Source organism: Anabrus simplex, chromosome 6, assembly GCF_040414725.1.
Source record: "Anabrus simplex isolate iqAnaSimp1 chromosome 6, ASM4041472v1, whole genome shotgun sequence".
NCBI classification, from domain to species: domain Eukaryota; kingdom Metazoa; phylum Arthropoda; class Insecta; order Orthoptera; family Tettigoniidae; genus Anabrus; species Anabrus simplex.
Window position 1 is genome coordinate 165,956,775 of NC_090270.1, and position 23,800 is coordinate 165,980,574.

The 23,800-nt window shown below is 37.9% G+C and overlaps 1 protein-coding gene across 1 annotated transcript in view; it reads right to left on the reverse strand.

Annotated features, from left to right (window-relative positions):
* The window catches only part of LOC136875916 (trichohyalin), a 292,525-nt gene that overhangs the window by 257,384 nt on the left and 11,341 nt on the right, over positions 1 to 23,800 (reverse strand). The window contains exons 2-3 of the mRNA XM_067149535.2: positions 20,976 to 21,040; positions 12,331 to 12,394 (exon numbers count right to left, since the gene is read on the reverse strand). Of these exons, the coding sequence (XP_067005636.2) occupies positions 12,331 to 12,368 (38 nt within the window). The 5' untranslated portion in view covers positions 12,369 to 12,394; positions 20,976 to 21,040. The remainder of the gene's footprint in view (positions 1 to 12,330; positions 12,395 to 20,975; positions 21,041 to 23,800) is intronic.

A 23,800-nucleotide genomic window follows, 5' to 3' on the forward strand; every position in this document is an offset into this window, starting at 1 on the left:
ACCTATGGGAGTATCGGAGTCCCACTCCCATTTGACAGGCGAGGGACTCCTTGGAAACAACTTGGCGAACGAAATGGAATTCAATGGGGAGCTATCAATATTAATGGGGCTTATGGAAGAAAGAAAGTAGAACTGGCTGAGTCAGCAAAGAGGATGCATTTGGATGTGCTAGGAGAAAGTGATATTCGGGTAAGGGGAGATAACGAGGAAGAGATAGGAGATTATAAAGTGTACTTGATGGGTGTTAGAAAGGTAAGGGCGGAGTCTGGGGTAGGGCTCTTTATCAGGAATATCATTGCACGCAACATAGTTTCTGTTAGGCACGTAAATGAGCGAATGATGTGGGTAGATTTGTCAGTGGGAGGAATTAGGACTAGAATTGTGTCCGTGTATTCACCATGTGAGGGTGCAGATGAGGATGAAGTGGACAAGTTTTATGAATCATTGAGTGACATCGTGGTCAGGGTGAACAGCAAGGATAGAATAGTGCTAATGGGTGATTTCAATGCGAGAGTTAGGAATAGAACTCAATGATATGAAAGGGTGATTGGTAAATGTGGGGAAGATATGGAAGATAATGAGAATGGGAAGCATTTGCTGGACTTCTGTGCTAGTATGGGTTTATCTGTTACGAATACATTCTTCAAGCATAAGGCTATTCACCGCTACATATGGGAGGCTAGGGGTACCAGATCCATAATAGACTATATCTTAACAGACTTCGAATTCAGGAAATCTGTTAGGATTGTACGAGTTTTCTGCAGATTTTTCAATGATACAGACCACTATCTGATCTGTAATGAACTAAGTATCTCTAGGCCTAGGGTAGAGAAAGTGAAATCTGTCTGCAAACAAATAAGGGTAGAAAATCTCCGGGATGAGGAAATTAGACAGAAGTACATGGATATGATTAGTGAGAAGTTTCAAACAGTAGACAGTAAGGAGGTTCAGGATATAGAAAGTGAATGGGTGGCATACAGGGATGCTGTAGTAGAAACAGCAAGGGAATGCCTAGGAACAACTGTGTGTAAAAATGGGAAAAGGCGAACATCTTGGTGGAATGATGAAGTGAGAGCAGCTTGTAAACATAAAAAGAAGGCTTATCAGAAATGGCTCCAAACAAGGGCCGAGGCAGACAGGGATTTGTACGTAGATGAAAGAAACAGAGCGAAACAAATAGTTGTTGAATCCAAAAAGAAGTCATGGGAAGATTTTGGTAACAACCTGGAAAGGCTAGGTCAAGCAGCAGGGAAACCTTTCTGGACAGTAATAAAGAATCTTAGGAAGAGAGGGAAAAAGGAAATGAACAGTGTTTTGAGTAATTCAGGTGAACTCATAATAGATCCCAGGGAATCACTGGAGAGGTGGAGGGAATATTTTGATCATCTTCTCAATGTAAAAGGAAATCATCCTTGTGGTGTTGCGAACAGCCAAGCTCATGAGGAGGAGGAAAATGATGTTGGTGAAATTATGCTAGAGGAAGTGGAAAGAATGGTCAATAAACTCCATTGTCATAAAGCAGCAGGAATAGATGAAATTAGACCTGAAATGGTGAAGTATAGTGGGAAGGCAGGGATGAAATGGCTTCATAGAGTAGTAAAATTAGCATGGAGTGTTGGTAAGGTACCTTCAGATTGGACAAAAGCAGTAATTGCACCTATCTATAAGCACAGGAACAGGAAGGATTGCAACAACTATTGAGGTATCTCATTGATTAGTATACCAGGCAAAGTATTCACTGGCATCTTGGAAGGGAGGGTGCGATCAGTCGTTGAGAGGAAGTTGGATGAAACCCAGTGTGGTTTCAGACCACAGAGAGGCTGCCAGGATCAGATTTTCAGTATGCGCCAGGTAATTGAAAAATGCTACGAGAGGAATAGGCAGTTGTGTTTATGTTTCGTAGATCTAGAGAAAGCATACGACAGGGTACCGAGGGAGAAGATGTTCGCTATACTGGGGGACTATGGAATTAAAGGTAGATTATTACAATCAATCAAAGGTATTTATGTTGACAATTGGGCTTCAGTGAGAACTGATGGTAGAATGAGTTCTTGGTTCAGGGTACTTACAGGGGTTAGACAAGGCTGTAATCTTTCACCTTTGCTGTTTGTAGTTTACATGGATCATCTGCTGAAAGGTATAAAATGGCAGGGAGGGATTCAGTTAGGTGGAAATGTAATAAGCAGTCTGGCCTATGCTGACGACTTGGTCTTAATGGCAGATTGTGCCGAAAGCCTGCAGTGTAATATCTTGGAACTTGAAAATAGGTGCAATGAGTATGGTATGAAAATTAGCCTCTCAAAGACTAAATTGATGTCCGTAGGTAAGAAATTCAACAGAATTAAATGTCAGATTGGTGATACAAAGCTAGAACAGGTCAATAATTTCAAGTGTTTCGGTTGTGTATTCTCCCAGGATGGTAATATAGTAAGTGAAATTGAATCAAGGTGTCGTAAAGCTAATGCAGTGAGCTCGCAGTTGCGATCAACAGTATTCTGTAAGAAGGAAGTCAGCTCCCAGACGAAACTATCGTTACATCGGTCTGTTTTCAGACCAACTTTGCTTTACGGGAGCGAAAGCTGGGTGGACTCAGGATATCTTATTCATAAGTTAGAAGTAACAGACATGAAAGTAGCAAGAATGATTGCTGGTACAAACAGGTGGGAACAATGGCAGGAGGGTGCTCGGAATGAGGAGATAAAGGCTAATTTAGGAATGAACTCGATGGATGAAGCTGTATGCATAAACCGGCTTCGGTGGTGGGGTCATGTGAGGCGAATGGAGGAGGATAGGTTACCTAGGAGAATAATAATGGACTCTGCTATGGAGGGTAAGAGAAGTAGTGGTAGACCAAGACGACGATGGTTAGACTCGGTTTCTAACAATTTAAAGATAAGAGGTATAGAACTAAATGAGGCCACAACACTAGTTGCAAATCGAGGATTGTGGCGACGTTCAGTAAATTTTCAGAGGCTTGCAGACTGAACGCTGAAAGGCATGACAGTCTATAATGATAATGTATGTATGTAATGTATGTATCATAATGTGGCAGTGTCAGAAATCGTAGATAATATAATAATAGACATAATAATAATAAATTAAATTATTGACGACGGTATCCCTCAGCGTAAGGATTTGAACAGAGATAATAATCATATGGTGTCTCGTAACTACCGTTAAGACCTCGTTTATTTATTTTGCTTGAGGGGTGAGAGGAAGTTATCACCCGGTATTCCCATTACACCTCGTGTTATCTTATCGTGACATTGACCTATTGAGACCAGGTGGTCGAGCCCGGCAGTAATCAGATCATGCGTAAATATTTGTAGAGGCGAATTCCAGTTGGCATGGCATCCGCTAAGTAAATGATAGAGTCTGTCTGTGAAATACACCTTCCTTAATCATCGTAACGTTACTCATCCTGATTGCCGACATCGGGAATTGTAGATATTGTCGGAGATACTCAATCTAATTTTAACCAGGAAGCCAACGGTAAATTTTATTATCCTCGGGCTCTCGACATTAAGAAGGCTCGTCCTTGTGGACCATCAGATCATACGGACACTGGTTCGATCCCAACGTGATAAATTAGTGAATCATACCCCGAATTTGTGTTTCTTTTCCAGGATGGACATTATAAGTGTACTGTCACCACTTGCAGTGAAGCAAGTGACCTTATTATTTAAGGTGTTGTAAACATGCCGGATGGCGCATTAAACTGCTCCTTCTGGCGTTTATTTTCAAAGGAAACCATTCTCATAATCTTTTTATTGTAGTTAGATATTATGTCCTCAATAAAATTTAAATGTCATTTCCTAGTCCTATCATGGAGTCAAATTCATGTTTATGATTGAGCGTCCCCCACTTTATCCTTTTGCATGCCCCGTTCATCCCTGTGTTCATTGATGCCTCTACATTTATGACTATGATGACTTAAAATATGAACCGACACCCCAGAGAATAATGCTAGTCTGGGACTCAGAGGGTGGATTGGTGCAATACCTCATCTATTCCCCTCAAGTAATTAATTAGATTTTCTGAAGATAGACATGCCCAGTCCATGTGTTAAGAAAAATTAGGCTTATGCCAGTAAGAATATTTCAATACAGTAGGACCTTGCATGCTGAAGTGATGGTGTAACAAAGAAGCGATCCAATACGAGTCAATTAACAGCAGTGTACTCAATGAAACTTATAGGACATTGCAGACATATAGGCTTTAGGGCTTATGGCCAGATTTGAGACAGCAGTAGGAAAATAACTTCTTTATTGTTTTAAAAATTATTTATACAACATAAATAATAGATATTATCATGTTGGGACCTGTGAACTAAAAGAAAAAGAAAACTATTTTGGAATATTTTTTGGTGTGTAATATTATAATGTAGCTGTGGGTTTTAAAATTATCATGTACCTAACTTGTGAAACAACATGTACCTACACGTGCTGTTTTAGTAGAATATTTCCTGTTGTGTAAAAGACTTTTCTGGATCATCAAGAATGGAGAGACTTCTCACTGGCAGAAATAAAATACGAGTAGAATGTAATTGGCAAATGATAGTCGAGAGTAAATTCCGTCTCCTGATTGGTTCCTTTGGTGGTTGCACCATTTCCTGTTTCTCGATCTCAGACGCTCCTTCCGTGGGAGCAAGGTACTCTCTGCGTCTTTGATTCCTGACCATCCTTGAGAGCGGTCCTTCTCCTGCATTGGTGCCGTCATGGGATACCTGTCTCAGGGTAAGCACTATTTCTTCTTGTTTTATTTTGGATATTAACTTCATTTAAATGTAATTAATTCTTTTCTTGCACAGGAGATAACCATCGGGATTCACATTCACCATTAAATTTATCGAAATGACTTGGCTTTCCAGTTAAGCATGAGCAATCCTGTTTTTGGAGGCAATTCCCTTATCTTTTTTTTAACCATGTAACTAACATGTAATTTAACCTTCCTCGGGTTGCCTCCCGTAGTTCTGCTTCTATTAACACAAGCGCCCAAAATGAATGCTCTTTACTGGAAGTGTTTCAGATACTGACAATTTTTCTGTGCCTCAATGTTAAGATTTTATTTCTTTCTTTCTTAATTTGTATGTATTGGGATTAGCCCCCATTAAAATCATCATGTAAAATTTCTTCCTTATAGTGCACATATCTGAAGGCGCAGTTTGCAACTTACATTTGTCATATAAATGAGTTTGTTTAGTTCTTTCTATGATGTGCTTTGTTCATCCTTCCATTATTTTGCTGTTTACCTTAATTTAAAAAAGTATTCAAGGGTAATTACCATCTATTAGTTGTTCATTCCCAACGGATACCTTCCATTTAACTCATAGGGTCCATGCTGCTTTCCACATCCATTTTTAGTTGTCATCTTTCCCACCTTCTTGTTTACGTTTTATCGTACTCCTGTTTCTGCTGAACCTTAAATTATTTTACTGTGTTTTATCTATTATTATTCTATTTGCAATTTGTTTTACGTCACACCGACGCAGATATGTCTTGTGGCGACGATGGGATAGGAAAGGCCTAGGAATTGGTAGGAAGCGGCCGTGGCCTTAATTAAGGTACAGCCCCGGCATTTGCCTGGTGTGAAAATGGAAAACCACGGAAAACCATCTTCAGGGCTGCCAACAGAGGGGCTCGAACCCACTATCTCCCAATTACTGGATACTGGCCGCACTTAAGCGACTGCAGCTATCGAGCTCGGTTTACTGTGTTTTACTGTGTTCATAAATTCATAAACCTATTATTATTATTATTATTATTATTATTATTATTATTATTATTGTTCATTGTGTAACCATCCCTTGAGCAGTTACAGGCTTATGCCATGTCAAAAAAAGGTGAAACTCTTTACACTTCACACAGAACTTTGATCCACGTCTTCAGAAGAAAAACTCAACTGTTCAGAGGAAGATTTAGTTTATGAAGAAGGCTATTACGGCATAAGCCCAAAAGCCTATATCATGTCTACAAGTACGTGCCATAAAAGTATCAATGTTAACATAATAAGATGTTCTTTGCTGTGTGTGTGGGGGGGGGGGTTCAATATTTGTGCAAATGGCATGAAAGACAGTGCAAAATACTCCTTGAAGGAGAGTGAGAATTTTTGACAAAACTCAAAAATAAAGTTCAAGGTTAGCAACTTCAAACTGATACTGAACACCAGGCCTTTGCAAGAACAGTATATAGGGGCCTAAGCTGGAACGTTCTTTAGAGAGGTTTGATAAACTGATGCACTGTTGGGATAAATGCCTCACACTGGTGAGACTTATGTGAAAAAGAAGTAAAAAATAGGCATTAAAATATTTCAAGTGTCTATTAAGATATATAAATATTACAATAAATAGAAACTTATACACTAATGGATCTAAGTAAATAGACCCACTTAACAGTAAATGAATTACCCTCTTGGAGTACGTCTTTAAGCCACTAATTTATTTACTTGGTGTTTAATGTTGCACAAATTGTGACGCAGGAACAGGAAAAGGATACAATAATGAAGGAAATGACCGTGATCTTAATTAAAGTACAGCCCCAGCATTTGTCTGCTGTAAAAACAGGGAAGCACAGAAAATCACTTTCACAGCTGCCAACATTGAGGAATGAAGCAAATGAACCTTTCACATCCTGAATGCAAGTTTACAGTTTCATGACTTGCAAATACTAAATTTTGACTGTTCTTTCTGTAGCCATCCTCAATAGTGTTGTACTACCAAAACTGGTTTAATTCTATAAAATTTTCCTCACTACATAATGGATATCCACACAAAAAGATCACTTTCAGATCTCACTGCATGATGCTGAAATGACTGTCAATGAGAATAACTACTCGGCAAAGATATGTTATTGCTCCCTCCATACTATGTGTGTAACAGTGTTGGTTACTGTAGTCACATCCTAGTTCATGAACCATGAGCAACACCTGAGTGGCCTAGTACTGGGACTATGTGTAAGTAAGGATAGCATCCTATTTCACAGAATTTTTATGGAGCACACTCGAAACGTATTAAGCAAGCCCTATGGGAGTAACAAAGCTGCACTTCCACCTGATAGGCGAGGGACTCCTTCGAAACTTGGAGAACAAAATGGAATTTGATAGTGAGCTATCAATATTAATGGAGCTTATGAAAGAAAGAAATTAGAACTGGCTGAGTCAGCAAAGAGGCTGCATCTGGAAGAGTTAGGAGTTAATGATATTCGGGTAAGAGAAGATGATAAGGAAGGAGTTTATAAAGTGTATCTGACGGGTGTTCAAAAAGGGAAGGGCAGAGTATGGGGTGTGACTGTTCATGAGGAATACTACTACATGCAACATAATTTCTGTTACAGCAGAGTATGGAGTAGGACTGTTCATAAGGAATGCTACTGCATGCAAAATAGTTTCTGTTTTAGGCACATAAATGAGCGAATGATGTGAGTAGATATGGCAGTTGCACAAATTAGGATGAGAAATGTCTCTTTGTATTCATCATGTGAGGGTACAGATGAGGATGAAGTTGACAAGTTTTATGAAGCATTGAGTGACATTGTAGTCAGGGCCAACAGCAAGGATAGGATAGTGCTAATGGGCGATTTCAATGTGAGAGTTGGAAATAGAACTGCAGGATATGAAAGGGTGATTAGTAAATGTAGGGAAGATATGGAAGCAAACAGAAATGGGAAGCGTCTGCTGGATTTCTGTCCTAACATGGAATTAGCAGTTAAGAATACATTCCTCAAACATAAGGCTAGACATGGGAGAGAAGATTCATAATGGACTATATCTTAACAGACATTGAATTCATGAAATCCATTAGGAATATGCATATTTTCCAGGGATTTTTCAGTGATATGGACCACTGTCTGATCTATAGTGAACTAAGTACCTCTAGGCCTACGATAAAGAAAGTGTAGACAAATGATGATTGAAACTGCCCATTAGCACTATCCTATCCTTGCTGTTGGCCCTGACTACAATGTCACTCAATACTTCATAAAACTTGTCAACTTCATCCTCATCTGTACCCTCACATGATGAATACAAAGAGACATTTCTCATCCTAATGTAGACGAATAACAGAAGAAAATCTTCAGGACAAGAAAATTAGACGAAAGTACATGAATACAATTAGTGAAAAATCTAAACAATAGAACAATAGACAATAAGCAGTTTCAGGATATAGAAAGAGAATGGGTGGCATACGGGAATGTTTTAGCAGAACTGTGTGTAAAGATGGAAAAAAAAAAAAAAAAACTTGTTGGAATGATGAAATAAGAGCAGTTTGTGAATGTAAAAAAAAGTGTATCAGAAACAGTTCCAAACAAGGACTGGTACAGAGAGGGAACTGTACATAGACAAAAGAAACAGAGCAAAACAAATAGATGTTGAATCCCAGAAGAAGTAATAAAGAATCTTAAAAAGGGAGGGAAAGAGGAAATTAATAGTGTTTTAGGTAAATCAGGTGAACTCATAAATCCCAGGGAATCACTGGACAGGTGGAAGGAATAGTTTGAAAATCTTCTCAACATAAAAGGAAATCTTACCGGTGACATCACAAACAACCAAGCTTGTGGGGATGAGGACAATGATGGTGAAATGACGCTTGAGGAAGTGAAAAGGAGTGTGAATAAACTCCACTGCGAAAAAGCAGCACAAATAGATGAAATTAGATCTGAAATGGTAAAATATAGTGGGAAGGCAGGGATAACATGGCTTCATAGAGTAATAAGATTAGCATGGAATGTTAGTAAGGTACCTTATGATTGGACAAAAGCAGTAATTGCACTCAGCTATAAGCAAGGGAACAGGAAGGATTGCAATACCTATTGAGGTGGCTCATTGATCAGTAAACCAGGCAAGGTGTTCACTGGGATTTTGGAAGGGAGGGTGTAATCAGTGGTTGAAAGGAAGTTGGATGAAAATCAATGTGATTTCAGATCACAGAGGGGCTGTCAAGATCATTTTTCAGTATGTGCCACGTAACTGAAAAATGCTACAAGAGGAATAGACAGTTATGTTTATGTTTCGTAGATCTCAAGAAAGCACATGACAGAGTACTGAGGGAAAGGATGTTTGCTGTACTGGGGGGGGGCGACTATGGGAATTAAGGATTAGATTATTAAAATCAATCAAAGGCATTTATGTTGACAATTGGGCTGCAGTGAGGATTGATGGTAGAATGAGTCCTTGGTTCAAGATAATTACAGCGGTTAAACAAGGCTATAATCTTTCACCTTTGTTGTTCACCATTTACATGGATCATTTGCTGAAAGGTATTAAGTGGCAGAGAGGGATTCAGTTAGGTGAAAATGTTGTAAGCAGTTTGGCCTATGCTGACAACTTGGTCTGAATCGCAGAATGTGCCAAAAGCCCATGGAACTTAAAAAAAAAATTGGTGCCATATGTATGGTATGAAAATTAGCTCTTCCAAGACTAAACTGATATCAGTCGGTAAGAAATCCAAGAAAATAATGTCAGATTGGCGATACAAAGTTGGAACAACAGGTAGATAATTTCAAGCATTTAGGATGTGTTTTCTCCCAGAATGGTAGCATAGTAAGTGAGACTGAATCAAGGGGCAGTAAAGCTAATGCAGTGAGCTCACAGTAGCGATCAATAGTATTCTGTAAGACAGAAGTCAGCTACTGTTGTTTTCCTGATTATCGTGCGTGTGTGTTCGATGTTATTTGATCTGGTCTGAAAATCATTATTTCTCCTTATAAAGTTTATTATTATTAATATTATTTTTTAATTTTTGTGTTTGTGTAAACCAATAAAAGTTACATAATGGTACCAGAGCCCTTGGTTGCTGATGAAAAGAAGATTAATGGTGATTTTTATTAACCTAAAAGTTACCTAAAGAATTATCTAGTAGTGCTATTTCTTGTCGTCAACATGTCTCGTGCTATCCCTAACCCTTTCCATTTGACGAATTAATTCATTTACGAACTTCGTATTCATAAATTACATTTGACAGGAAAGGTTAGAGATGACAGGGACTGTTGAAAGAATCTTTTAATTTACCGGTGTCAGTTCCCGAGTGAACGACAGACGAAGTGTGCGCATCTTTGCCAATTGTTAGGGATAAATTATCAGACCTAAAAGCCATTCTTTTGTCCTTCAGTTTCGCCGAGCCGTCTAATGCTCAATTAACACGTGTGAAAGCCCAAGTACAGCATTACATAGACAGGATTGGCGACGTGTTCTCTCTCAATTTATCAACAAATGAGCGATGGGAGTGTGAATTCTTATTGAAACATTTTTCTCACATTTTTGATAAAATAGTAGGCTTGCGTGAAGGCAACGCATTGCCTAATTCCAGCTCTGAAGCTCAAGTGTCAACTCTGTCTGAAACTTGTGAAAGTGAAACAATTTCTGTATCTACGGCTTCCCAAACTTGCACTGTAGTAATTAGTGAAAATGTTCGCCTGAGATTTGTCACACATCTTTATCGCAGCAGGCAATCATTACCAGTTACTGAAGACATTCAAAAGTGTCAGCAATCATCACACAGAGAAGTAGCTGCAGCAGCTGGAGATACTGTAGGTCGAACAAAGTAATCTATTCAAATCCTGACTTTGATTTTGTCAAGCTTATAGAAGATGGATTGTGGTATAAATGCAAAAGACGTACAATTTGACCTCAATTTGTCCCAAATGTCTTCATTTCAGTGTGCACCTGTCACTTCTTGTGACGTAGAAAGATCATTAACTGTGTTTAAAAATATGCTGACAGATAAACGGATGAGCTTAAATTAAGACGTTTGGAAGAAATTACGGTAGTTGTTGTACAATGTTTCAAAAGAAACAGAATTTTTATAGTGCATATTTTCCAGTTTATTGTGCATGTTTTGCGATATGATAGTGCATGAATGCAAGCATATTTTGAGATTTAATAGTGCATGGAAATCTAGGCTCTAGTGATAAGTTTATTTGAAAAGCTCTGTTTGCATTACAGTTTAGCAGATGACAGAAATGCCAACCAATTGTTCGAATAGGGAGTTTTTATGTATGACATACTGTATATGTAAAAATCGAGTTGTGCAGGTGTGTGCACAAATTCAAGGGTGAATTTCCTGGCATCCAGCTCCAAACAGGGAGACTGAGACATGTTGTTAAATAAATTAAGAACAAGGGAATCACTAAAAACTGCAATACCTAAGCATAAACTAAGGATTCTAACCAAGATGAGCAAAAAAAATTAGCACATCATTAAAACACTTACCAAAAAAATGGCTATCATGTGTTGCACAGCAAGTAGATGTTTCAAAAGCCTCAGTACATACGGTTACTAAAGATTTACTTTTGAGACCTTACAGAGTGAGCATTGTCCATAAGTAACGACCCCTTGATGATGGTAAACAAGTCAAGTTCTGTAATTGGATTTTACAAAAATTTGTTGGCATTTTTAATCCGCATTTAATAATTTTTCCTGATGAGCCATTGTTCCACTTAAGTGGTCATGTTACTTCGCAAAACAACAGATACTGGAGAACAGAAAATCCCCAGTTAATTCATGAAGTTCCATTGTATGATGCTAAAGTTGGCATATAGTGCATCATAGCAGCGCCTATAATTTTTAATAATACAATAAATTCAGAGGGGTAAATCAGAAATTTACCTACTTGCACCATTTTTTCAAATGCTGTCAGATAATGAGAGAGAGAAAATGGATATTTCCAACAAGATTATGCCACAGCCCATTATGCTGCTGATTCCATGGATGATAAAACAGAGATTTTTAATGACAGGATCATTTGCAAGGGATTACGCACCCCTGCCCCCATTCCCCCGATCATACTATTTCTGACTTTTATTTGTGGGGTTATCTAAAAACTAAAGTATACAGCAATAATACTCACATTCTAGAATAACTTAAAGACATTACAACAACAGAAATCATGAGAATTACAGTAGTAGAACTAAAGCATGCGCATGAAAATTTCATAAAAAGATGTCAGGAATGTGTGAATGCAGGAGGACACAATTTTCAACATCACCTGTGACAAGGTTAGTACTCATTAAAAGGCAAGCCCACCTGTAATAAATCCCCATGCTAGTGTTGTGTTTTTTCCCTGGCCCACCTACCTCACCTAAATGCAATCATCAGACAGGATCAAAAACAAATGCACTGTACTTTGCTCTTTTCACACTGCTGACATTACATTACTCATGGAAACAAGTAAAGTATTTACATATTCACGCTGTGGTTACTTTAGCCTTCCAGGTTATTACATCAAAACAAGAATCAGATGGATTTGAGTATTAATCAGGTCTAGCTTTCCAATTTCTGAAATTGGAGAATGATTTAAAGCAACATCAATATTATATAAATTGCTTATGTTAGTACCTAGGTATTTCACGGATACGTGATAATCGTTGACTCATTTCCTCCAGATCTGGACTCTCATAAACTGTAACAAAAAGATGGAATTATCATTAGAAAAGATGAACTCCTAAGAAATATATCATAATAGCTTTAAAAAGTCAATATTGTAAGCAGTGGTACAGGATACAGTTACTAAGGAATAGTAACAAAATAATCCTAGAAAAGAGACATGAATAGACACTAATATGAAAGAAACCATTCAAAATAGTTTATGTTGGGTCCACCTTGTCAATACACTTTTAATGATTGAAAATTATTTATTTTATCATACATGTTTCAGGAAAAATATGCATTCCCTTCATCAGTGATGTCAATTCAAGGAAAAAAACAATATAACACTATTATTTGTTTTTCTTACAATTTATAATAAATAATGCTATTTGCTTTATGTCCCACTAACTATTCTTTTACAGTTTTCGGAGACGCCGAGGTGCTGGAATTTAGTCCCGCAGTAGTTCTTTTACATGCCAGTAAATCTACAGACATGAGGCTGACGTATTTGAGCACCTTCAAATACCACCGGACTGAGCCAAGATCGAAGCTGCCAAGTTGGGGTCAGAAGGCCAGCGCCTCAACCGTTTGAGCCACTCAGCCCAGCTTTCTTACAATTTAAAGGAGTATTATATCCTAATTCACCATCTCAATGAATAAAGAAACTAATGACATATTATGAAAATGATCATTACATAAAATTTAATATTTTTGTCGCCGGTGGTGAGAAGTACATAACGTGGATGTGATGCTATTATTCAGTAAAATCGCCATTGCAAAAACTACGACATTTTCGAAGAAGTCAATGAAATACTTGTGGGTTGGTTTTATTTTTTTGTGAACTTATGTAAACATTATTTGTAAAATTGCCATTGCAAAAACTACGACATATTCAAAAAATCAATGAAACTTTTTTTTTGTGAATTTAGTAAAAATATTAATAAGAATTTTCAGGACTAACAAGAAAGACATTTAATCATATTTACTTAATCATTATGAATGTTGGAAGAAAGACATTTATTTTGGTATCGGAGATCTCCTGTAGTGTGCTTGTTGTAACCGGCAGTCTGGTATACAACTTTTTGTATCACCCTGTATTTGCCATGTGGAGGCTTCGATAATGAAATCGCTGCGTTTTGCAATCAAAACCTCTAGAATGTGTTGCCCATATAAGGGAATTTTTTTTTAATTGGTCAGAATAACGACCTTCTTCTTTGGTGAAAATCTCGGATTGAATCGTAATAAGCTTCCCTGAATGGCTGTTTGTGTTTTTTCTCAATTTCTGGCCTTTGGCTCCTTGGTAGGAGCAGGGCTCTGGTCCACATCTTTGGTTTTCGTACGTCCTCGAGGTTGGACGCACTTCGTGTGTGGTTCCGTCAGCGGCTCCAGTCACCTCAGGGTGAATTTTAAATTAATATGTAAATTTATTTGCTTTGGAGTTTACCTTAGACCCTGGTTTTCGTCGTTTTGTTTTGTAGTGCCTTAGCTCATCAGCTAGGAATATCCTTTCTTTTGGAGGCAATTCCATTTTATTAACCTTTTTAATTGTGTAATGTAAAATTTAATTTTCCATCCGTGGTTGCCTCCCGTAGTCCAGCATCAATTTAGTGTACTCCTTTTGAGCTATGCGCCTCTCGCTGATGAGTATTAGGAGGACAGCAACTCTGAAGGCCTCTGCATTAAATTTTAAGTTCCCTTGTCATTTTCCTTGTAAATTATATGTAATAATCTGTAAAACTCTTTTTCTATTTACCATGTAAGATGGTTGTAAGTATTTTTATATTCCCTGTTAAATTTTCCTTGTGAATTTCATTGCCAAAGTTTTGGTTTTCTGAAGAACCATCGACAGGAACCTTGTGGTTCGAATCATCTTGTTTCTTTATTGATCATGTTACCCTTTTTATTGCTGTTATTCTACCATGTTAAAATTTCTTTATTTGTTAGTAAATACAGACTGGAAGGTAAACGCTCTCACGTCTTTTTCCCTACGCCACGTAAGATCACATCCTCTTAGGGATTCCAGTCTGCTTCCCACATCCTTTCTCTAGTTGTCATGTTGGTAATCCTGCTTATCTTTGCTACTAGCCATGTGTTTTTCAAAATTGTGATGTTATTATTAATGTCTTACCGGTTGACATATGTTCCTTCAGGTTTGCCACTTTGATTATTACTTTATTACTTTGATTTATATGTGATTTAATTTAATGTGACCAACTTAAGATCTTCAAGTTTTCTTCTTTTTTTTCCTTAAATGATCCAACGGTAGTCTATACAATGGGTTCTCTCCTGTATTTTCTTTCATTTCAACTTGATTCAATGTCATTTTTTTTTGCAAGATAAATTTCTAAACTTTCCAAAACATTTACGAATTTTCTCTTTTTGGCTGAATGTATTAACTTCATGTCATTAGAAATGTCTGTAAATTTATCATTCATTTCAACTAAAGAAGTGGGGTCCACGTATTCAATACAATACAATGTTATAAGGTGAATTATAACATATTATTATTAATGGAACTGGTTTTGATGCTGGTGTGCATCATTTTCAGCCACAAAATTTAAAAAACCATACAATGACAACTTAAAGTTGCAAAAACAATGCATAAAAGTGTATACTAATCTTATAAATGATAGGAGGAATGACTTGATTAAAAACATGAGCCGTGAACATTAACTTGTAACATTAACCTAAAAGTCCTCTTTTCTAAAAATATAGCACCAATTATCTTAAAGTTTTGTGTAAACGTCCTCTTAACAAGAGTTCAATGAATCTTAAAAACTTTGAATGATATGTGACTTGATTAACAATGAGCCGAGGACAATAACTTATATATCACTATCTTAAAAGTCTAACACCATTCTTTTTCATGAGAATATTTGTATGAAAGTCTTCTTGATGAACATTCACCGAGTCTTGAAGTATGTATGTTTAGTCTTCAGCCCTAAGGCTGGTTGGATCCTCAATAGCTCTGCCATCAGCTGTCATAGATGGCCTAGGCATCACTGAAGAGGCATACTAGGGGAATGAGGAGCGAGGTAGTTTCCCGTTGCTTTCCTCACTGAGCCAGAAGTTAGTATTAAATATCAGTCTGGCAAGCCCACTGAAATGCGTGCACCAAACAACCCTATGAGCAACATTTTCACACCATTCATAGCAGGGACTGACTGTAGAAGGAATGGCATTACTAGCATCGCTCATACCTCAGTCACTTTCAGATTGTCAAAGCCAAGGATAAGACAGAGACAGATCGATGAAAGTAACAACATTGCTCTAGCCCATACCAGAAGACATAGTGCACTGTAAACACTAGGTACTGACAGTGAAGGCATGAGTCTTGAAGTAAAAGGTGCAAATGTTAAGAACTTCAATCAAAAACATTTTGTTTTACCATTGATTGAAAAAGATCAGTCATTAAAATGGCCTAACCAGTCGTAGGACATTAACAAATTATAAATCTAAAGAGAACATGAAGGAACTTCAAACACCGTTTTTATGTGGTAAAATGCATGTCTTCTCTAACTTAAGAAAATTGTAGCTGGAGTCGGTTATAATGTTATAATTCATCTTGTAACATTGAATTGTATTCAATAGGTGGATCCCATTTTTTTGTTCCCATTAGATTCTCGGTTCAACACTGATTTAATATAAAGTTTCTAAACTTGAATGATCTATGTAAAGGGTAATCACATAATAGATCTCAGAATGAAAGAAAGTATTGGGACAACTGTATGAAATGTCGGCAAATGTAATACGATAGGAAGAATGTGCAGAAGGATATTTACACATCAGATGATAATTTAACAGATATCTGTGGTAAGGAAAATAGTAAGACAAGCAAGCTCGTAAGTCATTGATCAAGGCAAGTTAAAAAACCTGTGCTCGAGGCCACTGATGTGAATGAAGATAATTTCATCGAGTTTGGTGCTTAAAGAACTAATAAGATAAACCTTTAAATTGCCAATAAAAATATGCAAGTTGTACTGAAAATGAAATGTGCAAGTGAAAATAATTTGGTGCATTCAGTATTTTTAAAGAGAAATACTAAAATAAGACAGAATAATTGAGATATTCAAAATGAAGGGATTATAAATAATTTTGAAATAAAGGAGGATTGACGTCAGAAGGAACTGTTTCTTCTTATAAAGAGAGGAACTGGTGAATGATAGACAATGTCGTGAATAAAAGCAATGCTATCATATGAAATACTTGATCAAATGAAAAACCACACATTTTCTCACTTTTAACGAACAGTACTATGCTGCCGATCTAACAGTCTGCAGCTTGGTCATTCCAGCTCTGGAACTTTGGACTGTTAGATTGGCAGCGTAGTACTGTTTGTTAAAAGTAAGAAAATGTGTGGTTTTTCATTTGATCAAGTATTTCATATGAAAGCATTGCTTTTAATTGTGCCATTCCTACTGACGTCATTGTAATGACCTATGTTCATTTCAGTTGGGGAAAACTACTAAGACGGTCTTTCTGAGGATGTAAAAAGGCAGGTGGAGAGTGAGTGTCTGCCATTATAATGAAAACTCCCCAACCTGATTGTGACTGATGGTATGCAAGGGGGCCTACCATTACAATAAAAATTCCCTAACCCAGTCTTCATATGAGAAAAGGCGTATGGTGACTTCCCCGTCACATATCTAGGGTAACGTTAAGAAGTGCTATGCAATTTAATTCAATCTTGCTCACATCGTGTACACAACCTAACCTACAATGTAGGATTCTGTAGCGAAGCACAGGTACATCAGCTAGTAAAAAAAGAGGTATGTGTAGTAAAATATGAGCTCATTAGTTATTTGCTGCTTCTTTTTTTCAAGGGGCCTCCAAGTATCAGTTCCTAATTAGCGTCCACCTCCAAGATCTTTTGCTACCATGTTTTTCCTTCATGCCCACCTAGATATACCTGCTCCCTTCACAAAGCTACAGGTTGTTCTTTTGGGTCTTCTTGGACTTTTTCTCTCTCTTCACCTGGTAGTCCTCGAGTGGAGAGTCTGATTCTACCCAGCACCTCACATTCGAAAAGTATGTGTTCAGCTGATTCCTCTGCTTCATTGCATTTCCTACATATGTTGTCTCTTATTACAAGGCAGTGTCCTGTCAACAGTCCTACTACCCATCTTATATTTTCTGTGCTGAGTTTCAATAGTTCTTTAGTATGTTTCTTGTTTGGTCCTTTTATTTATTTATTTATTTATTTATTTATTTATTTATTTATTTATTTATTAATGCCTTTTTTTCAGTGGCGAAGTTAGGGCTCGAGGCCCTCTCTTCCACTTAACCACATACTAATCAAAACCATACATAAAGTTATGACATATTTAAAATAGTTAAAACCAAACAAAAAATTTATAGAATTGAGAGCAAATTTAAATACATTACTAAGTTAATAATAAAACTAATTAAAAGTAAGAACTCTTAATAATGACTTATCCTCAGGCGCGCACACATTCATACTTCAACCATTCAGTTAGCTGTCCTCAGCAGGTAGTCTCGGCAGGTGACCTTAAACCTTTGTAAAGAGCTAGTTTCTCTGACCTGAGCTGGCAGGGAATTCCATAATCTGGCGCCGGTCACTACAAACGATCTATTAATTTTATTTGTGTGGTGCACTGGAATAGAAAGAGTGGTTCTGGAACGTGTATTTAAGTTGTGAAATGATGATAGAAAGGTGAATTTAGAAGAAATATACAGTGGCTGACTTTCCGCTAGTACTCTAAATACCATCGTTAAAATGTGTAGCTGCCGACGTTCATCAGGCTTCAGCCATGAGAGCCTTATAATATGGAGTAATGTGAACATCGTACCCGGAGTATTTTTCCAGTTTTCCATTTGTTTCTTTTGTACCCATTTTCCTATGTAGTGTCGGGCTTGTCCATAGAAAATCCCGCATATGGGTTCTGAGCCTACAAAATGTGTTTCTGCCCTTTTCCTGGCCAGTTTATCTGCCTTTTCATTTCCTTCTATACCTGCATGTCCTGGTACCCATATTATTTTGACAATGTTGTACTTTGAGAGCTTCAGGAGAAGTGAGTGGCAATACCAGACAATTCTGGATATTATCTGGACTGCCTCTAGTGCCTTAATGGCTGCTTGGCTGTCTGTAAAATTGAAAATGTTCTTATTCCTATAGCACATTTTCAGATTTTCTTCAAGGCATATTGTGATAGTTATCATTTCAGCTTGAAAGACTGTAGTGTGTCTGCTCAGGCTCATCTGGATTGATCCCTCAGGTCTTTCCCCCGTTGATCCCTCCTCCTGCACCATCCACAGTCTTTGAGCTATCAGTCCACCCCACTATATCTTCATTTTCAGTATTCCATTTGTTGATATCCCAGTCTTCTTTTTTTATTATCTGGGTCTCAAATGGTTCTTCAAAGTTGTACTTTGGTATCATATGATCAGAAGGCATGTATAGAACTTCCTCTGTTATTACTCTGTTTGTCCAGCTCCATGGCTAAATGGTTAGCGTGCTGGCCTTTGGCCACAGGAGTCCCGGGTTCGATTCCCGGCGGGGTCGGGAATTTTAACCATAATTGGTTAATTTCGCTGACACAGGGGCTGGGTGTATGTGTCGTATTCATCATCATTTCATCCTCATCACGACGCGCAGGTCACCTACGGGTGTCAAATCAAAAGACCTGCATCTGGCGAGCCGACCTTGTCCTCGGACACTCCCGGCACTAAAAGCCCTACGCCATTTCATTTCATTTCATTACTCTATTAATTTTACAGTGTCCTAGATTGGGTCTTTGTGCATTCCAGCACTCTGATTGCGCCAATCTATATGAACACACTGTTGAAAAAATGTTGATTTAATGCAAACGCTGTTCATGTCAAGCCTTTGGTAAACTCAAGATAATTATATTGTAAACTTATATTCTTTCAATACCTTATATTTTTATATCCATTACATAATTTTAAATTTTAGTATGTATACAGGAAGGTCGGAAACAATGTGAACCGGGTATATGAGCGTTAGAGGATTGGTCAACTGATGAATAATTTTAAGATAATTTGATGTCTCGCGCCGCTGTCCTTGTATCAGCTGCTGAAGTTGGCCAATCAGATTGCTTCGCTGGTGAATTCAAATGGGCTTTGTGAGGCAGTATTGCTAAATCTGCAAGAGGCATAAGATCGCATTTAGAGGACCCATTGAAAAAAAAAAAAAAAAGAACATCAGGGGAACGATATGAATACGGACCTCCGAAGTGACAGGATCGAGCCATAGCAAGTATGCTACGGTGACACCAGCTGAAACCCATGGTGTCTATACGTTTGATGCTGATTTCTTGGTATGGCTCTCAAACTGATCTAAGCCCCTTGTGAATTTAGCAACAGCGCCTTGCAAAGCCCATTTGAATTTGCCTGCGTAGTGATCTGATTGGCAACTTCAGCAGTTGATAAAATGACGATGTGAGATACAGAATTATTTTTTCCAAATGATTTATCAGTATAACCAACCCCCTAATGCTCAGATATCCGATTCACATTGTTTCTGACCACCTTGAATATATATTTTGTTAATATATCTGAGGTCTTTTGGAAACTCTCCATTTTTAATTGGAACCCATAAAAGAAAACTCTGCATTCCCCCCGTCTGAATAGGTCCCTGTTTTTACACATCCTTTCGATATTTCTTACAGATTGAAAAGGAGGCAATACATTCTTTTTTTTTTTTTTTTTTTGCTTTACGTCGCACCGACACAGATAGGTCTTATGGCGACGACGGGATAGGAAATGCCTAGGAAGTGGAAGGATGCGGCCGTGGCCTTAATTAAGGTACAGCCCCGGCATTTGCCTGGTGTGAAAATGGAAAACCACGGAAAACCATCTTCAGGGCTGCCGACAGTGGGGCTCGAACCCACGATCTCCCGATTACTGGATACTGGCCGCACTTAAGCGACTGCAGCTATCGAGCTCGGTGCAATACATTCTTGCTGTTAATCTGTTAACATAGACAACTCGACTTCTTCTCATAATTCTAAGAACTTCTTGCTCAACATGGATAAATGAACAACTTAAGCAAATTTGTAGACTTATGGTTTAATTTTTTGTGCACCTCATGCAAGTACTGCTATTTGCTTTACGTCGCACCGACAAAGAAATGACTTATGGCAACGATGGGATAGGAAAAGACTAGGAATGAGAAGGAAGCAGCCGTGGGCTTAATTAAGGTACAGCCCCAGCATTTGCCCGGTATGAAAATGGGAAACCACGGAAAACAATCTTCAGGGCTGCCGACAACGGGATTCGAACCCACTATCTCCCAATTACTGGATACTGGCCGCACTTAAGTGACTGCAGCTATCGAGCTCGGTCATGCAAGTACTAATATACATCAATGCACTTTCATAATTCTTGATGAATATGCTAAAATAAATTATTCAGTACAGCATTCATTCTATTGCAAAAAAAACCAAAAGTTCAAAAATCAAATTAGATGATAAATAATAGTCTTATACAATGATCCAATACAGAATCAGACAAAAATACCAGTCATTTAAAATAAATAAATTAAACTATCAGTATCCAAAATGTACAATAAATTCTACATTAGTACTACTGATCTGAAGTAACTAGTTTCATTTCTGAAGTACGGTAATTCTTACCATCAACCTCCTCTGGTGCTGGTTCCAGAAGTGGAGTTCCAAGAGCAGGTATTTCCACAGAATGCCTGCCACAAAGAAGAGTTCAAGACATAAATAAATACCACAATTACAGATAAGAAATGTAAGAAGCTAAATTGATATGAGCTATACAAATGATTACCAGGGTATTAAAAGCAAAATCATCCTGTTTTCACAATAGATGCAACGACTCTTATGCTAGAATAATCTGTGCATGAGAGAGCTATAAGGGGCAGTCAAATGAGTACCGAACACCCGCCATAACACACATTCCATGTGAAAGGTGGCAATACTGTTGTTACATATTGATACTGCCATTGCTGTGGTAGGAGAACTGCATAATGACAAGTCACAGGTGCACGCAGTTGGGTTATGTCTTTGTTGGTGCATGGACTGGTCTAGTATTTTCATCCAGCTGTAGAAATGGGGGCAAGCAAAGAAGAGCAGAGAAGTGTGATTCGTTTTCTGGTGACTGAGGGTGCTGGAGTACACGAAACTCGTCACATGTCTGCAGTGTATGGTGAACACCACATGTCCATGACGAGTGTGGACGAGTGACATAGGAGATTCTGAGAAGGTGCACATCACTGCAATATGATGCATGCCCACGACAGGTCCATCGAGCCATTACTCCTGATGGCATAGGGCGGGGAGCCTCATCCAGGAAAACCGACAAATCACGGAGGAAGAAATTTGTTTTCAGAGCAGCGTTCGCCATGGATCCGTGCATACCATTATCAAAGACCACTTGCATTTCTGCAAAATTTGTGCATAATCGGTTCCACATCAACTGACAAAGGGACAAAAGACTGACAGAATGGCATCATGTCTGAGTCATCTGCAGTGGTACCATGAGGAAAAGTATACATTTCTACCCCGTATCATCACAGGGGATGAAGCATGGTGCCACCATTTTGAGCGTGAGAGAAAACAGCAAAGTCAACAATGGAAATATCGCAATTCTCCCCCCACCACCAAAGAAATCCAAAGTTCTTCTTTGACTGGAGGGGCCCTCTGCTTGTCGACTTCTTCGAGCGTGGAACCACAATCAATGTGCAGTGCAATGAAGGCACTTTGCAGAAACTACGATGCAGCATAAAGTCATCCTGTTGCATGATACTGCTCACTCCCATACTTCCAATCTGGCAAAGGCTACGCTTCAGCAATTTGGTTGGCAAACACTTCAATATTTTCTGTACAGCCCAGATCTTTTACTTTGTGATTTTCACATATTTGACGACCTGAAGAAAGACATTTGTGGGCATCAGTTTCATATGGACAAGGAAGTGCAACAGTGGATGTGGTTGCGGATCTGTCAGTAACCTACCTCTTTCTAAAGACCGGAATTGATCATCTCATTTCCCAGTGGGATGATGGGATGAATGTGTTAACACTTTTGGTAATTGTAATTACTTTTGAATAAAACCATTCTATGGGAACGTTGCAGCGGGTGTTTGGTTTTCATTTGACTGCCACTTATACAGTATCAGGCTTTACCTAGAGAGAGTACAAAATTATCATCAGCTGTTGAATCAAACTGGGGTGGTTTGTCTTCTCTTGTCAGAATAAAGAAATTAGTTTGAATAGTAGCATTTCAAACAGAATATTATTGGTTTCACATCCCTCTAGCAATTTTTTTTTACTGTTTTCAGAGAAGCCTTCAAAATATGAAATATCTGTATCAAAATAAATACAATAATAGAGTTTTAATTTATTTAAAAGAACTTTGCTTATTTCTGGAAAGAAGGATGATAGCAGTACATGATTGTGTGGGGACAAGATCACAGTTAGGTAACTTTGGTATCAATACTCTTGCCATTCTTGGAATAATATCCTTCAGTGATCTTCCATACAAAAGCCGGGCAGGGGAAACTCCGCAGCTAAAGACTGTATTTCAATAGGAACATCAGGATTTTTCTTCAAAATTCTGTTGAGTAACTTCACTGCTGATTCAGCCTGACGATTTGACTGGTGATACTCTGAACTAGAGCTTATCCATTTGAAGCTAGAATTCCTAGTGAACTGTTTCAATTCTGAGCTTGTGAATTGTCTTCCATTGTCACTTCTAAAAACATCTAGAACCATGCCTAGAGAAAATACTTTTTAGAGGGCTAATTACAGCACTGCTAGTTATTCTTCTCAATTTCTTAATTTCAGAAAATTTGAAGTAATAATCTTGCACAACAAGGTATTAATTATATAATAATGTAGGTTTTAATACAGTCCTCCTATTCAATACAACGAGAAGGCCTGAAGACCTTAATCTTGCCAGGTAAAATATAACATTACTAAACTAAACTACCTCTTCTATGAGGGAGTCAAATTTTCATTACTGACCACACATGTTTCGATCCCTGGTATGGGCTATCTTTAGTGGATTTGACTTTTGAAAGTACTTGCTTAACAAAAGCTTTAAGACATAGTACATTAAGATTTACAGAGAAATCATGAATATTAAAAATAAACTCATAGCTCATGGCTATCACAGTTAAAAATTTATACCTTGTGCTGCCTAACGTCTATTTAAATCAAGAAACAATTACTGAGAGGTCACTTAACATTATTTTAGAATACGTGCCCTATAGTTCAATAATCTGTTGTACAAAACATAGTACACTACATTTTTTGTTATCATCATCATCATTGACCAACTCCAGTTTCCCAGGTGTGGTATACGAGCCCCTTCCATTTTGTTCGGTCCACGAGCCATTCTTTGTAAGTAGTCCTGACCTCTCTCCTCTACATCCTTCTTCACTAAGTCTGTCCATTTTTCTCTAGGTCTGCCCACTAGTCTCTTTCCCCTTATT